Raw genomic sequence first — 18,032 nt, 5'->3', positions numbered from 1 at the left:
GTCATTGAGATCACTGAGCGAAGGCAAAAGGAAGCTCTGAGGATAATTGGTCCAACCCATACATGAAGAAGAAGCCTTTTTACAACATCATCAAGGCTGGGTTTAAAGATGTCTGGTGAAGGGGAGCCAACACTTTCCATTCCTCTTAGAATAACTCTAATTTTTAAAAAAGACTTTCCTATCATCAAGTTTACATTCTCCTCTTTGCCACTTACACCAAGCACTCCTAGCTTCATCCTCTGGGCCCAAACCGAACAACTGTAATCTCTCTCCTATGCAACAGCCTTTCAAATATTTGAAGGCAGCTACAATGTCCCTTCTGAGGCTTCTCATCTTCACAGATGTTGTCCCAAAGTTCCAAGAGCTGCAACTCAAGGAGCTATCTAAGCTTAGAGGTGAACCTTGATAAAAACAAGTGAAATAAACATGCCGTCCAACACAAAACTGTACCATTCCTTCCTCTCTAAAAAGACCTACTGTGGGCTACAGTTGAGGGACTTCCAGGGTATAGGCTGAAGTCTTGCAGACCAAGAAGCAAAAAAAAAGACAATGACTGCAAGGTTTCTGTTCAGGAAAGGGGCCAGAAACACTGGATTCATAGTGAAGAGCCAGAATCTGCTCCTAGGGATTGAGAATAATGAGCTAAGGGGCTGGAAATAGGAGGCAGTGGATGGATCAGAAGCCTAAATTGGTGCTGCTATCAGACAGAAGTTTAAGGAACCACTATTGAGATCCAGTCTACTGAACGGTTCAATAGTAGGATAATGGAGAGGGTTTTAGTTCTACATAGGGCTCACATTGTTTACAGCACCTAATTTCTTGTGGGTTCATATGTGTTTTTATGCCTTGCTACATGAAGCTGGCCCTGCCCTCAAGCTTCACTTAAATTAGCTACAGAGGGATGTTTTCCATTTCATTTTATTTCATTTCAACAAGCATTTATTATGTGCAAAGTGCTAGGGATAGAAAGATAAAAAATGAAATGATCCCACTCTCAGTGACTCAGAACCCTGTAAGGAAATGGTCATCCTTAAGAGGCAATGGACACACACATAGGTAGATGGCTTGGAGATTAAGGAGGTAGGCAAATGCTAAACAGAGGGATCTGTGTCTAATCCTACAGATCACAGGGACTGCCCCACTGGAATTCATCATGAAGGGCAATTTCATGGTCACATTTGCACTTTAGGAAAATCACTTTGGCAGCTATGTGGAGGATGGGTTAGAGTAGGAAGATAAGCCAGGGAAACCAATTAGGAGATTCCTGCAATAGTCCAGGAGAAAGGTGAACTGAACTAGAGGTTAAATGCATGAGTGATGAGGAGGGGATATTTGTGAAAGACGATGTGGAGAAAGAAGTGACAAGATTTTGCAGATGACTAGCTATGTGTGTGAAAGCATAGAGGGAGGATGACCTTGAGGTTATGCACCTGGGTGACCAAGAGGATAGTGGTGCACTGCACAGAAGTAGGGAAGTCCAGGACAGGAGTAGATTTGGAGTGGGAGGTGAATAATGAGCTCTGTTTTATATACTTTGAGTTTGAGGTGTCTATGAACCATCCAGTCCAAAATTTCCAGAGAGAGACTAGGACTGACTATATATATCTGGGAGTAATCAGCATAGAGACGATAATTGAACCTTTGGGAGCTGCTGAGGTCATCAAGAGAGTTTAGAGAGAAAAGAGAGCCCAGGACAGCACCTGGGCAGAAGGACACCCACAGATCAGACAAATAGTAGATGAGAGAGAGAGAGAGAGAGAGAGAGAGAGAGAGAGCAGTGCCGTAAAAACCCAGAGTGGAGTGAATGTCATAGCAAAGAGATCAAGGAAGATATTGAATTTGATAATTAAGAGATCACTGGTAACTGTGGGGAGAGTAGTTTCAGTTGAGTGATGAGGTCAGAGGTTAAAATGCAACGGGTTCAGAAGAGAGTGAGAAGAATAAGCACCTGGTATAAATAAACAGCTTTTGGGGGGAGTTTGGCTGAGAAAGGGAAGATATAGAATGACAGCTATCAGGGATGACAGGAACTAATGAGGATTGTTTAAGGATGGGGAGACTTGGGTATATTTGAAGGCAACAGAGAAGGGATCTGAAAACAGAGACTGAAAATTTGAGAAAGAGAAGGCAATAATGGGGGGCAATCTTTTGGAGATGAGTACATGTGGAGGAGTTAGCTTTAGGGAGCAGAAGGCCTACATCATCATCCAGAAGGAGACTAGGAGTGGGGGTGGTGATGGGATGATGTCAAAGGAATGTGAAATGAGGAGGTGGGATTGTCATGTGGGGCACAGGGGAGAAAAGAGAGTGAATGGCTTTGGCTTTTTTCAGTAAAGCATGAGGCCAGAACCTAAGCCTACAGGGTTTGGGGAAGAAGTACTGTGAGACGCTTGGTGAGAGAAGAGAAGATCTGGAGTAGCCATTGAAGAGAGCAGGATACACAATCGTTTAGGGAGGAGTAAAAGTACTACCACACTTCGGTGAGGAAGCAGTTGATATTGGATTGTTTTTTCTTCTTTGTTTTCAAAGAGTACCAATGACATCATGGGTGATGTTTTGACTTGCGCATGAAATGGATTTAAGTGAGGCAGAGTTGCACAAAGCTGTCAGCCTTTCTCTTCCTGAGAAGAGTCCAGTGGCAGGGCAAGTCAAGATAACTGGCAATGGTCTAGGATGCAATGGATAATTTTGGTGTCTTCGATGCCTGACCAAGCTCTAAGTACTCCATAGCACCTGCTTCAGCAGCTTTCATGGCCGTTGGAACCAATTGTTCTTATTTGCCTATTTCACTGGGGGAAGTCTTCCCGTGCTTGGGGTAGATACACCCCCCCCAAATTACCAGTGGGTTTGAGACCCCTCAGTCATCCTCAACCTGGTTTAGCCTGTCTGCTAAGACAGTTCACCAGAGTGTAGTTGCTGCCCATGCTACAGCTTCTTGGAGCCACAGGTGAGAGGGGAGAATCAGGTGAACACCAAAGGTGGATGAGCAGCCCTGAAAAGGGCTTGGCAAGCCCTCAAACCAGAGATGCTTGTCCTCCCTGAATATCCCATACATAACATACACTTGGACCCAGATGTTCCAGGTGCTGTGGCCAACACTGGAAATGCAAAGAAAACAAAAATATTCCCTGTCATCAAGGAGCTAACAACACTCTCCAGCAGTCATATGCCTCTGCTCCACTGGCTTGCTAGCTCAGTGTGCCACTGTCATCTTATCTGTAGAACCACACTGACTCTCAAATCGAGCCAGTGCCTATTCCCTCTTTCTTCTTCTGGTCAAACCTTGTGCTACTCCTGACTCTTCTGGGTTAGTGCTCTCATGGTTAGGTCACATTTATAAGACATGCCCTGCTTCCCTAGATTTACAGCTATGTCCACAAGGCCTCACCACTACACTGGAGAAATGTAACAGGTTTCCAATAATGCATGTATATTCCATATACTATACTACCCACATAACACATTCCACCACAATAAGTAAAGGGTCATGTCTTCAAGGTACTTTAAAAAACACAAATTGAAAATGGGCTTTTGAGTAGACACCCACCAGTCAGGAGAAAAGGGTAAAATTTAAATTAGGGAAGAAATATTAGAAGACAAAGTAAAAAACCAAGGCCTGCTCAAAAAAGCAGCATATCTTAAAATAAGAAATGATTCTCACTTTTTCCATTACTGATTTTATCACTTTCTAAGCAGACTAAATCAGCTATCCAAATTTAATTTTTCTTCTCTGTATTTTAAATGGATAAAACACTGTATTAACAAGATTCATACACTCTACAATGCAACATTTCCAATAAACTCTTGTATCTTTTCTTGAAAAATTTGCAATAATATCTTGATACTGAAAATATCAAACCAAATTAACCTCTAGTAGCATTTGTTTGTGATTTTCTTCCCCCAGTAAATTTTGAAAACAGATGGGTTATTATTTCATAAGCAGTGGCCCTTGTCAAAGAGCTCAAATCCTCCAGATTCTGTTTTGTATTTTAAAAATACTGCCCAAATGTTTAATCTTTGCAGGAAATATCTCTGGAAATACATGCAATGACACAAAGCTCCTGTGCAGAACCTTGTACTTAAGACCACCTTTCCAATCTGAGGCTGCATGTTTTCTTTGCATTTGCATGGGTGGACAGAAAAGAGAACCAGGCATAAAGAATGAAGCTAATCTTCCTCTGTAATCCATAAAATCCTCTTTAACTAAGTGTGTGCAATACTGTGGCAGCAATAAGTCACATTATTGTGGACTACAGTATCATCATTTCATCACCCATTTCAGAATGGATGCGGCACCAGAGCTGATGGACCAGACAAATGGGACTCTATAACGTAAGGACATTTGTATGCAATAACACATGATGTCCTGCAACCAGTATCCAATGTATACCAAGTCTGAGGAACAAAATTCGAACCAGTAAAGCACTTGGTTTTACCAGGAAGTAGCTAATGAAACCATCACACTCTTGTGTAAACACTCTTCCTAGCAACAGGACTCTTACCATGGGCTAAGATAAAAAGACACACTTCGTAGTATCTTATCGTGACTCTCTACAAGAACATTTGAATATTCTTTTCATGCCTTAGGAAAGGATGTTCTAATAACTGTAAAACCAAATTCCAAAATATGAGGACACTAGAACATAAGAATGAATATAACATAATCTACCTGATATGCCCTCCTCTCTTCCATCACTGTCAGGTTAGATAAGGACATGCTTCTCTATACCTATTTAACAGTTCCAAGAACCGGACCAACCTCTGAGTAAATGGGTACTTCAGTCAACTGAGTACACAGCAAGGAATTGAGTCATTACTTACACTGTAAGTTGTCCAGTAATTCCAAAGCTTGATTTTGGAGATGCCAAATTCATGGGATTGTCTAGTATTGCGGATGATAAAGAAAAGCTGAACTGGAGGGTGGAAAGGACAGGTCCACAAAGAGAGCTCTTTAGTACTCTGAAAACCAACGAGCAAAGAAAGCCATGAGTACATCTTCCCTTTTCACCAAAGTAAATATCTGTGATTAATTCTTCATCTAATTAAAAAGAGCAGAGGGCATGAACCACCATAGAAAGCTGGCTCCCATGCCACCTCTTCTATATATAGCTGCAGGCTCCTGACCCTTGTATCTGGCAGGAAGTCAGCCCACTCCCCTCTGATTTGCCATCCACGATGAACTGTAAAGGCAGGGTCACCATTTGGTCTATTTTAATCAACCTAATCAGCTTTGTGCAGCCTAGGGAAAATGGGGGAGGGATGGGGATGAGAAAGAGGCTATTGTTCAACTGACATGTGAAGACTTTCAAGTTTTTTTTTAGCCTTACAAAAAAAAAAATTTAACGACATGCTCAACCCTTGGGATTTATTTCTCCTTTTTTATAGGTTCTCACCCTGCAGAATGTCTTACCTCCCAATGAGCCTGACTAGACCCCTATGCCATTTACCTCTCGCAGAAAAATCTAAGTTGTTTTTCTGAATAAATTTGCGTCAGCAATATTTCATACTGTTGATAGCATTTGCTTTGGACAGAGAAGGAAAAAAACCCCGCAAACTACAGACATATGGAAACTTTTCTCAAACAAGTATTTGATAACTTCATTCAAATTTCCTTCCTATAGTCTTCAGAGGATTATCTTCATCATCAATTATCATCATCATTATCATCACCATTAATGTCATCATCATCAATTCCTATTTGTCCACAGCTCTACCACACACTTGGCACCGTACTCCTTGAGAACTTCAGTTTTATTTAAGAAGAGGAACATCCTGTACTCTAGCATGTCTCAACTGGGCTTTCCTTGTCATTGAAAATGGGCCCAGTACTTGCCCAAGTCCTGTGAAAGAGGTGAATGGCAGCATCTGAACCTCTTCAGGACCCCAGGAATTTGGATGCCTGGGACACCAGCTGCCACTGAGAACAAAGATGGTTTCTTACTTGTGACAACAGTGCCTTTCAGATGAGAGAGAAAATTGTTTTTACAAGAGAGAGAGGAAGAGACAGTTTTGAGGGCTTATGACTAATTTGGGCAAGTTCCATAAGCCACACATGAACTTTTTCTATTCTGGGAAGTTTGGATGGAGTATACAAGGTACTAAAAAATCCAGTGGAAGGGTGGGAGTGATGGAGGCAGTAGCTCATCCCTGGTTCTAAAATTCTGATTCTGAAATTGGCCTTTATGGCTACTTGACAAATAGAAATAGAATAATTCCCAACCCTGAAATGAGGCCTCGGCCTTGCAACTGATCTTCCTTCTCATTTCTGTCAGTCAGAGAAATAAAGAGGAGTCAGCAATAACAATCACGTAGAAAGTAAAAGAATATTAATCTGTGTATAACTGAGGTCCTTATTAGCAACTAAGACCTTTGAAATCTCGTTTCCACAAATTCAGTCTTTTAAAGATAAAAGGCTAGGTAGTCATGATGTTAGGGGTTGAACTACCGATAAAAATCAGGCCAGAAAAGTTCCCATAACACCATGCCAGCAGGTATAATTTCCAGGGATAGTTCCCTCCTTACAAAAGCATAAAAAAGCGCAGGTGACTCTACAGGACACTGGACAAGTGCCCAGCTATCCTTTGAAGCATCTTTAACTTGCCTGCCTCTCCCTTCTACTCTCCCCTCAGTACTCCATATGTAGAACCTCTTCTTTCTTTCTGACCTATGCTTCTCTCCCAGGGACACTTGCTACAAATATACTTGAAAGGCAGCATGTTCTGATGGACCAGGCCCAGGGCTGGAATTTGGGGCTGTGGAGTTAGGGTGTGAAACCGATGATACTGGCTAACAGGAAGACCTTGTGCCAAAAAAAGTAAGTGTAATTTACTCTACTTTCAGTGTGGACTTAGAGATTTAGACCCTAAACCCAGGGTGAGGACAGCTGCCTTATGTCACAATAGTAATGCTGCAAGAAATCTCAGGCAGAAGGTGCCAAAATTCCTACTGTGGTCACACGGCAATGTTTCACAGCTTTAGGCAACCACAGGAAAAGGCATAATAATCAAGAAATTGGTCCACATCAAATCCAATGGCTCTTTTTATTACCCTTGTGATGCTTATGTCTATGTATCATGTTTCCAAAATGTTGAAGCTATTAGAACCAATGGTGTGGAAGACAGTGAGCCAAACTAAGTTTCAGAAGCAAAGGTTATAGTTTTACAGATTAGAATCATAGTGCTAGACAGTAACTTAAAAGGTCACATCTTCTAGGCAGATGGATACTTAATTAAGCCATCTGAGGTGGATAATTATCTGACTTATTTTCCAAGGACTTAGAATCACGGAATGGAAAATAACAGAAGGATGTTCTAATCTTACCCCTTTATTGAACAGAAAAGGAAACTGAGGCTCAGAGCAATAAATGGCAGTCAGGACAAGAACACAAATATCCTTCCTGACTCCTGATCTAATGTTCCTTCTACTAACACATGTGCACTTACTTCAGGGACAATGTTTGTTTTCACATTCTTCATTAGCAGACTGTCAACTTTCTCTTTTGGAGAAGATTATACTAAACCACAAGCCTTGGCTGCCATTTTCTCTCTTTTGGCCTACTGGGGGAAATGGTGGCTTTTGTGTTCTTCTAATTTCTTTGTATACTTAAAGACTGTTATTAAGTTTCTTTTCAAAAGGGTTTCTCCTCCCCCCACCCCCCAAGTCTACGGATTTCCCACCTCTTTTCATTCTTTGAATCAGTTCCATTGTTCCTTTCGATATTCTTTCCAGGTTTCAAAAGTTATGAGGCCAAAACCAGCCTAACAGTGCTATGCAAAGTGAGCGGACCACAGCATTACTATGCCTTTGTCAATTCATCTAAATATATTAGCTATGGCTGGAAGTTCAGTGTACACTTCTTCTTATATGTCCTACACTTGCACTATTAGTTGTCTGGATGAACATTTTTCTAATTTTTTTGGAGGCCATTTTAAATTCTATTTCAGCTGAAATGTTAGATATCCCTAATCAATATGACATCATTTGCAAATCTGGTTCGTGCTTTCAGTTTAATGATAAAATCAAAAGACATTAACCATGGAAATTATACCAGGCATAGCATTAACCTTTGAGAGCATATGTACCCCTCTCCAGCTGAGCTTGAACCATTGGTAATTCCTTAGGCACAGCCCTCTGGTCAGTATCAGCCTCACCTCTACAATGCTTCCTTGCATTCCTTCCCCATCACTCTAGCTACATGACCCTGGGTAAGTCACTTAACCCCTCTGAGTCTCACTTTCCTCATCCGTATAATGAAGGGATTGGACTCTATGAACTTTGGGGTCACTTACAACTCTAAATCTATGATCCTATGACCATTCTGTTGCTTCTGCTCTCTTCTCCCCCTTCTGACAGCCTCCTTCAAACTTCTCTGTCCTTATCATTAGCACCACCATTCTCCCAGTGAGCAGGGGTCAAAACTTGAGGGTCATCTTTGATTTAGTCTTCTATATTCCTCATATCTAACCAGGCACTAAGACTTTTATATTTTTCTGAAATGAATTAGATGTTCTCTAAAGTTCCTTTCCACCTCTAATAATCTGGGGTGATTCTATGTGCTAAGGTTCTTTTTAGTCCTAATATTCTATGTTCTCTAGGCTAGGAATCCTAAACCTTGGCTTGTGACTTACCTCTGTCATAAATGTACAAATCTGGGCAAGTCACTTCCATATTCTGGGTGGGCCTCAGTTTCCTCCTGTGGATGCTCCTGGCTAACATTCAGTCATTCTGTGCCTTTGTTCCCACTGTGTGTTTTCACCTGGAATGCTGCCTTTTTGTCTGTTTTCCTTGTCAAAATCCTGTCCAGCTCAAATTCATCCTTCATGAGATCCTAGCTAACTACCCTAGCTCTCAAAGATGTCCCTCTCCTTTAGGTCTCAAAAATATTTATCTATTCCCAACAACTGAGCACTTAGAGATTATTGTGTATCAGCCACTGTCATTTTATGTGTGTGATTCTCAATACCACAAATAGACTCTTAGCTTCTAGAAGGTAGGAAAAATGTCTCCTTCTTATGTTTCTCCTTACATGGGACTGAGTCTACAGTAGATTAATAAATACTTATGGATTGATTCTCAAATGGGGACTCCCATGGTCTCCCCAGGGATGAAAGGAGTGAATTGCAGACCCTGTAGCTATTGAGCCCCAGTCAACATTCTGGGAAAAAGTGGCAAACTGCAAGCTCCTCATCTCTTGGCTCTCCCCCTTGTGCTCCTTATAGCCTCTGTCTTTAAGACTTTATGTGGGAGATTGAAACTGTGAGGCTCTGGACGCTGTTTGCTGATGAAAGTATAGTCAAGTCAATCAATCAATCAAAAAACACTTATTAAGCACCTACTGTGTGCCTTCTTTGGGTGGAAGGGAATCAGGTAAGGGGAAAAGTGGAGATACTCTAGACCCCTCCCCCCATATATATATTTTTCTTAATCACATGTGACATTTTCACCAACATGTATTATATATGTGTTGGTAAAAATGTCACATGTAATAGGGAATAAACACCTTTCTGAACTCCAGCTGGATTCCATCTAATACTTCTCTTTTATTTACATGATTTGGCTATTTTAGGAAACTTTAAAGAAGAGCAATTCAATTAAATTGCTATACTAAATGTCAGCTTCTAAGGGTTCGTCGGGTAAAAACAGTAAAGCAATTTCTGTACTCTCTACTTCATAGAAGCAAGGAAGAAAACAGAGAAACCAACTGGAACCATATGGCTAGAGTCTACAGATGGAGAGATAACCTCTTATTATTTTGGGATTATAAATCAGTGATTCTAACTTTAACTATATATGATAAAAAAAATCCTTAAAAAAAGAAAAAGAAAAGAAAGAAAATATTTATGATGTGTCCCAAAAAATGGTAGCTTTGATGTCTACTTGGCAAAAACTACGGAAAAAAATAGGTTTCTGTTAGATAAACTCAAAGACTGCAACTGTTTGCTTAAGAACTTAATATTCAACAAAAACTACTGGGAAAACTGGAAAACAATTTGGCAGAAATTAGATTCAAACAAGCACCTCACACCATATACCGAGAAAAACTCCAAATGAAAACAAGCTTATATATAAAAGGTCACATCATGAACAAAATAGAGGAACAAGAAATTTCCTTTTGGATCTATGGATAGAGGAAAAGTTCATGACCATACAAGGGATAGAGAGGTTCATGGAAGGTAATATGGACAATTTGGATTACATAAAATGTAAAAAGTTTTTGAACAAACAAAATCAATGCAACTAAAATTAGAAGGGAAACAGTTACCTGGGGGGGGGGGGGAATCTTTGCAGCAAATTTCTTTGATATAGGTCTCATTTCCAAGACATGTCAAGAAATGATTTAAATTTGTAACACTACAAGGAATTCTCAACTAATAATAGTCAAAGGATTCGAGCAGTTTTCAAAGAAAGAACTCTAAGATAACAATCATAAGGAGAAAAAGTGCTCCACTAAAAAATGCTCTACTAATAATGATAGGAAGGCAAATGAAAGCAACTTCATCAGACTGGCAAATATGACATAAAAGGAAAATTGACAAATATTGAAGGGGCTACAGGAAAACAGGTACATTAATGTACCAATTGTGAATTGGTCCAGCCATTTTAGAAAGCAATTTGGTACTATGCCCCAAAGTTATTAAACCCTTTTACCCAGTAATACCACTACTAGGCCTAAACTCCATCCTCAAAGGAAAAGGATCCATTTTTACAAAAAATATTTATAGAAGCAGTTTTGGCAGTGGCAAAGAATTGAAAGCTAAGCTATCAATTGAGGAATGGTTGAATAATATGTGGCATATGAATATAATGGAATATTATTATGTAATAACAAATGATCAAGAGAACAGTTTCAGAGAAACCTGGGAAGACTTGGAGAACTGACACAGGGTAAAGTGAGCAGAACCAGGAAAACAATTTATATAATAACATCAACATTATAAAGATAAACAACTTTGAAAGACTAACAACTCTGATCAATATAATGATCAAACACGGTTCCAGAGTACCAAGAATGAGGCTATCCACTTCTTAAAAGAGAGATGATAACCCAAGATTCAGAATTAGACATACATTTTTGGACACAGTCAATGTAAGAAACTGTTTTGCTTTTAATATCCATATTTATGGTCTTTTTTTCCTTTTTTTAAATGAGGAAAGTGGGAGAGGGAGAAAATTAATGCTTGTTAATTTAAAAAAAAAAAGTTACAATAAAAAATTTTAAAGTAGGTCCTTATGCTTTATTGACTCTTTGAGATGAGAAATCCTCAACAGCTCCAAAGGTCAAGGGCCCATAAACATGACCCATAATCATGAGGATCAGGGATCGATAGAATGGGATATTTGAGAGAGAATATGTTTAGATGCTTTTCCCACAGTAATTTTGTGGGGAATTAAGGACTAATTAACTTTAAGCTCTTCTGAGTAAAAGTGTCAAATACATTAAGGGCATAAAAGGAAAAAAATAAGCACAAACTTACAGTCAGGTTTCTATTGATGAGGCAGCTCAGGTCCCCAGGCTTGTCAGTATTTCGGATATCCACATCATGAGGTGACACAAACACCTTTTCATTGTTGAGGTCAAAGAATTCCACTTCTGTCAGACCTACACAGACCTCATTTCCCCAGTTGGACAGAATTTCCATGGTCACATAAATAGCATCTTTGATCTCTTCTACTTTGGATTTCAATGTATTCTCAAAAAAAAAAAAGACAACTAATAAAAATACAGCATGGATGTTAAACTCTACAAGGACATGTATTTCTCTTCTTCACTGGATATATTTGTCACCATTTCCGTCAATCACATATCAAAAAATATTTATTCCATTTATTTTACTGCCTTCATATCTCCATGGCAGAGGGGCAGGAGTGGTGCTCTCTCTCTTTCTCTCTCTCTCTGCATCTCTCTTATTGTCTCTGTCTTACACACTCTGTCTTTCTCTCTCTTCTTTGGTACAGGAATAGCATGCTTAATATCATTAACTACTTCTATTAAAATATAATAGGAGGTGAAACAGTGTTATAGGGTTTGACAATGGTCAATACTTTCAGTGACACTAGAAAGCCACCCAAAGCTTGAGAAAATTAATACTGCAACTGGGATTCAACTTCTAATTAATCTGTGAAGTTGTATAATGGGAAACCCCCCCACTGGAGTTAGAGTCAGATTATCTGGGGTTCAGTCCCAGTGCTGTGAATAACTAGCCAAGTGATCATGAGCAGGTCATTTAATTTTTATGGGCCTCCATTCCTTCATTTCTCAAATGAAGCTGGACTAAATTATCTTCAGTGACCCTTCTCGTTCAAAATTCTATGATGATTAATTTTAGTCCTCACTGAGACTATGTGGTCACATCAAAACCTTGAGCATTCTATTTACCTGCACTTATCAGCATAGTTCCTATTATCCACTGATAGTTTGCCTATAAGGGCAGTTAGGTGGTACAGTGGATAGAATGTTGGGCCTGAAGTCAGGAAGACTCATCTTCCTGGGTTCAAACCTGGCCTCAGACACTTACTAGCTGTGTGACCCTGGGCAAGTCACTTAACCCTATTAGCTTCAATTCACTCATCTGTAAAATGAGCTGGCAAAGTACATGGCAAACCTCTCCAATACCTTGGACAAGGAAACCCCAAATGGGGTCACAAAGAGTTAGATACAACTAAAACAACTGAACAACAACAACACTCTGCCTAGATTCATCCCCCAACCTCCAAACCCTCTTACTTTCCCTATCTTTACCCTATCAATGTAATGACCAACTGTGGTTCCAGAGTACCAAGGACGAAACATGCTATTCACTTCCTGACAGAGAGGTGGAAGCCTTAAGATGCAGAATTAGACATACATTTTTGGATATGGCCAATGTAAGAATCTGTTTTGCTTTTTTCAGTGGGGGGATGACACTGAGTCCTTGCCTGCTGAAGAATACTCCCTTCCCCAATTCATTACTCACTTTCTCATCGTCATCTACCTCAACCACACTCACCCAAGTCCCACTCCAGATCTGCCTGTTTCTTCCATTACGCCCTCTTGAACACTCATACTACAATTAATAAACTTCCCTCTTTTATTTTAGACCTGCTTCCATCCTCTAGCCCTCACTGAGATCTGGTTTGCTCTGTATGATACTGGTTGCATCTTGTCTCAAAATACCTTCCACCCCAACCACTTTTGGTCCCAGACTGGAAACAGGAGAGCTTCCCCATACCCCACTGCCCCTTCCAGACTCTCCTTAAATCCTTCTCATTCAGTAGCTTTCAGGCTTTTCAGGTTCACTCTACCAAAATTCACATCTGACCCCTAGGATATTCTCCCTCCTTTATCAAAGAATTTAGTGCCTGGCTCAGTCTTCCTTCTGCTGAAGGCCTTTCCTGATCTCGCCAGCTGCTTGTGACTTCCCTTTTTTTGTCCACCTTCCACGTGTCTTGAATATATCATGTTACCTACATGAATGAATGAGAAAGCATTTTCTTTCACTCATTTGACCCATTTAGAACGTAGCTCTTTGAGGGTGAGGATTTTCACTTTTATCTTCATATGTTTAGTACTTAACACAGTGTCTGGTATTTGGTAAGTGCTTAATAAATAATAATAGCTAATATTTATATAGTGATTTCTAAGTGCCAGGCACTGTGTTAAGCATTAACAATTATTTCCTCATTTTATTCTCACAACAACCCTTGGGAGGTAGGTGCTATTATTATCCTCATTTTACAGATGAGGAAACTGAGGAAAACGTGGCTTGCCTAGGGTCACATAGCTAGTAAGTGTCTGAGGCCAGATTTGAATTCAGGTCTTCCTAACTCCAGGGCTAGCACTCTATCTACTGCACCATCTAGCTGCCTTAATGCAATATTTGCTAATTAATTGATTGATTTTGTTTTAGGTGGTGGGCCAGATAATATTAAAGTAGGATTTTGGAAAGCAAGTTTTTGTTATGTAAAAATATGGTTATAAAGTGTTAATGACATTATTGGGAGAAAAGACTACAGGTTATACTTGTAATTGTTTGCAAATCTCTATGAATGTCTTAAACATACAGTAAAATCACAGAATGGTCTTCAAATACACCTTCTATGGTCTGGAATATGGCACCTGTCTCCACAGATCAATCACTTATAAAAGACAGAATTTCCCACGTGCCCTCCGTAAATGAGATCTGGCAATCTGTAATGGTTCTGTGAACAGGGAGCTGAGGAAATGAGCAACAACTATTCATTACTTTTTTTTTTTTTAGCTATTAACCCCATTAGCGTGGATCTGTAAAACCCTGGGTTATTAGTATGAGCTGACTGTACAGGTGAAGAAACTGAGGCTCACAGAGGAATTGTGATTTACCCAAGGTCACACAGTCAGGGCTCAAGTTGGGACTAGAACTACTTCTCTAAGTGATATTTCTACTCTATTATGTTGCCCATTGTTTGGGGCAGCTACTGTTTCCAATCTACAATGATGAAGGGTGGAAGGTCAGATTTTCCATAATGTTGGCAATTCAGGACTTTTTATTTAGTCACCAGGCAAAACACAGACTTTGTTCCTCTAATGAGTGACTTACACGGTCCTGGCCAGACAACTTTTTCTCTCTTTGCCAGGGTTTCTCTGGTTGTAAGATGAAGTGAGCAACACTGACCTAGCTCATGAGAGGGTCCTGAGGGGAACAAGATCTGCTCATGTGCTTTACGGGGGCCAGATGACCATCTGAAGAGGTGCTAAAAAGCAGGGTTGTGAGTTGGCAGTTTGAAAGATGCCAGATGGAAGCAGAATGCCTTGCAGACTGGCTATTCTGGATTGCACCCAATATAACATACAATTGGTAAAGTCTTTCCATTTAGTTTCTAAATGTAGAAGCTGAAAGGCTTATTAGCTAGGAGAACATCACCGTCAAAATGGCAACTCTGCTATTGCTTCTGCCACTTATGCTCCTTTACCAGGGTATACACCAGCTAAAAGGCAACCTCTGGGTTCATGGCAGAAATGGTACCCACTGGAATAGTCACAATTATGCCATAAAAGTTAAAAATAAGTCTTGCCTGGGTTTTAAAAGTAAGAGTCTTCTTACTTGACTTTCAGGGCATAACTAAATATTGTATAATCTAGCAGCAGTTCATGAAGAGTGATCATTAGCACAAAATAAGAGTCGGTGCAGACCCATGCAAAATAAGGAGTTGGAAGGCACAGCCTACGACAGACCTTCTAAGGTCTGGTCCACACTCCTCCTTCCTAACTCTCAATGCCTTTATTTCTTAACCTACACACCAGAAAAAATGCTTGCTGCTACTATTATTGTATGACAGTTATCACTTACAAAGGACATTTATATATCTGCAAGAGTTTTATTTGCATATCTTACTTGGTACTTCCTTTAATATCCGAGGTGGATAGTGAAAGCATTATTATCCCTATTTTACAGAAAGCAAAACTGAACTCTGAGAGATTTGTTTTTTCATCTATAAAACTGGGATTTAGGGCTAGATGACTGCTAAGAATTCTTCCATTCCTAAATCCTATGATACGATAAATGAACTGACTCCAGATCTGGTGCTCTTACCACTCTATGACACTGCCTCTTTACAGACTGGTGTTTTAGAGATGGCTCCTACTAAACATTTATCAAAGGTTAAATAGGGCATGTTTTCTCACCTCAAGATATGATACAGGTTCCTCAGGTCCTACATGACTGAGATGGGCAGGGTCATTTTCAATCGCCTGAAGGACTTTCAGAAGCTTCTTCTGTTGCCTAAAATATGATTGAACTTTCAGTAAACATGTAGCAGCAATTGATATAAAAAAGGGAACATAGCTACCAGTAATGCCTTTTCTTTGTGTCCCGAAGAAAGGGATAGGTGGGAAAGAAATATAACCAATAAGAAACTAGAGTAGAATCTCAGTTTTTTATTTTTTTCCAATAAGGCAATCTGAAGAAAATATACAAGGATAATTCCTGCCTGTAATATACTCCGCTCAAGCCAACCCAAGGAACCACACGGCTCACTATAAAATACCCCCCAGAAACTGGCCCTGGAGCCAATGATTGTGAAAGAAGAAAATTTTGGTAATACAGAATCTCTGCTCAGAGGCCGAGGGGGCATTCAGATAGTCCATGAAGGCACACCCCACATAATGCCATCCTAACTAATGTCACTTTGGGATTGTTGTTGTTCATTTGTGTTTGACTTTTCGTGACCCCATCTGGGGTTTTCTTGGCAAAGATACTGGAAAGGTTTGCTATTTCCTTCTCCAGCTCATTTTACAGATGAGGAAACTGAGGCAAACAGGCTTAAGTGACTTGCCCAGGATCACACAGCTAGTAAGTATCTGAGGCTGGTCTTCCTGACTCCAGGCCTGATGCTCTATCCACTGTGTCACCTAACTGCTCCCATTTTGGGATAACATTGATGATACATTATAACTGTGACCCACTAGGAAGTTGGGAAACTCCCACATGTGACTGATAAAATCATTTTTATTTTATTTTTTTAAGGCAATTGGGGTTAAGTGACTTGCCCAGGATCACACAGCTAGTAAGTGTCAAGTGTTTGGTCTGAGGCTGGATTTGAACTCAGGTCCTCCTGACTTCAGGGCCAGTGCTCTATCCACTGCGCCACCTAGCTGCCCCTAAAATCATTTTTATAACACAATTTTTATTTTTTATAAATAAATTTATAAATTTTATTTTTTTATTTAATTTTTATTTTTATAATCATTTTTAACTCCTGTTCCTGTGGCACTTTGAGGTTTACAAAGCTGTGTTTTCCAGCCTTATGAGGTATACTACAACATTATAGATTTAGAGCTGGAAGGGACCTGAGAGCTAATCTAGTCCCTTTCGTTTTTGTTTTTCTTGTTTTTTTTTTTTGTTTATTTGTTTGTCTGTTTGTTTTTGGTGAGGCAACTGGGGTTAAGTGAATTGGTCAGGATCACACAGCTAGTAAGCGTCATGTGTCTGAGGTTGGATTTGAACTCAGGTTCTCCTGACTTCAGGGCCAGTGCTCTATCCACTATGCCACCTAGCTGCCCCTCCTCTTCGTTTTATAGAGGAAGAAACTGTGGCCTTTCCTTGACCAAGCTCTCAGGTAAGAAGCAGTAATGGTTAAAGCTGATCCCAAATCTACTGCCTCTAAATTCAGAATTTCTTTCACTCCAATATTATCAGTATCATTATCATTATATTATTATCCTTACTTTTAAAATGAGAAAACTGAAGCTCAGGGAACTGAGGTAATTTGCCCTGCTATTATACACAGTAATTAAATGTCAGAGCCAGGATTTGAAAACAGGTCCTTTGGTTTCAAGAGCATTGATCTCTCTGGTTTAGGTTGGTTGTGGAACAAATTGTCCCCCAAAACACCATTTTGCATAACAAGTTTTTGAGCAACCACATGGATGTCACATGAGGAAGCCCCAGGTAGAGTACCAATGAGTTCATTAAGTGAGAAATGTTGGTTGTGATGAAATTTGAATCACAGAATCTCAGAGCTAGAAGGTAATCTCCAGAATTCTCAGTCCAGCTGATGCATGAATTCCTTCGACAATAACTCAGACCTGCCAGGCTAACTCCCGACCTGTTAGATGACAAACAACTAACAGGCTGTTAATTTTTAGTTAGTTTTTAGAGACAAGTTTTCAGGATCTTCTCTCTATAGGGTCATTCGTTCTAAACATAACTGGGAGCCTTAACCAAAAGAAAGTGAACCCCAACGTTTTCTGTTTTCAAGAATGATAATGATCCTGTAGTACTTTAAGGTACGCGAAGTGCTTTCCACTGAATATCATTTGATCCTCACAAAATCCCACATAAGTCTTACAGGCATTATTTTCCCCATTTTACAGAAGAGGAAACAATAACAGGGAAAAGTTAAATAACTTCTCAAGGATAACATAGCTAGGAAGTATCTGAGGAAAGACTTAAAACCAGTTCTTTCTGACCCTGGGGCAGCTGGGATAGAGCCCTAGGCCTGGAGTCAGGAAGATTCCTCTTCCTGAGTTCAAATCTAGCCTCAGACACTTACTAGCTATGTGACCCTGGGCAAGT

The 18,032-nt window shown here is 39.9% G+C and overlaps 1 protein-coding gene across 6 annotated transcripts in view; it reads right to left on the bottom strand.

The window, feature by feature from the left end:
• Positions 1 to 18,032, bottom strand: part of KIAA0556 (KIAA0556 ortholog) — a 195,645-nt gene that overhangs the window by 57,790 nt on the left and 119,823 nt on the right. For all 6 annotated transcript variants that reach the window (XM_027862849.1, XM_027862850.1, XM_027862853.1 and 3 more), the window contains 3 exons: positions 15,641 to 15,737; positions 11,475 to 11,690; positions 4,822 to 4,959 (listed from right to left, as the gene is read on the bottom strand). In XM_027862849.1, the coding sequence (XP_027718650.1) occupies positions 4,822 to 4,959; positions 11,475 to 11,690; positions 15,641 to 15,737 (451 nt within the window). The remainder of the gene's footprint in view (positions 1 to 4,821; positions 4,960 to 11,474; positions 11,691 to 15,640; positions 15,738 to 18,032) is intronic.

This window comes from Vombatus ursinus, unplaced genomic scaffold (genome assembly GCF_900497805.2).
Source record: "Vombatus ursinus unplaced genomic scaffold, bare-nosed wombat genome assembly UNPS02014770.1, whole genome shotgun sequence".
Classification (NCBI taxonomy): Eukaryota; Metazoa; Chordata; class Mammalia; order Diprotodontia; family Vombatidae; genus Vombatus; species Vombatus ursinus.
This window is presented reverse-complemented; position numbering and strand designations above follow the sequence as displayed.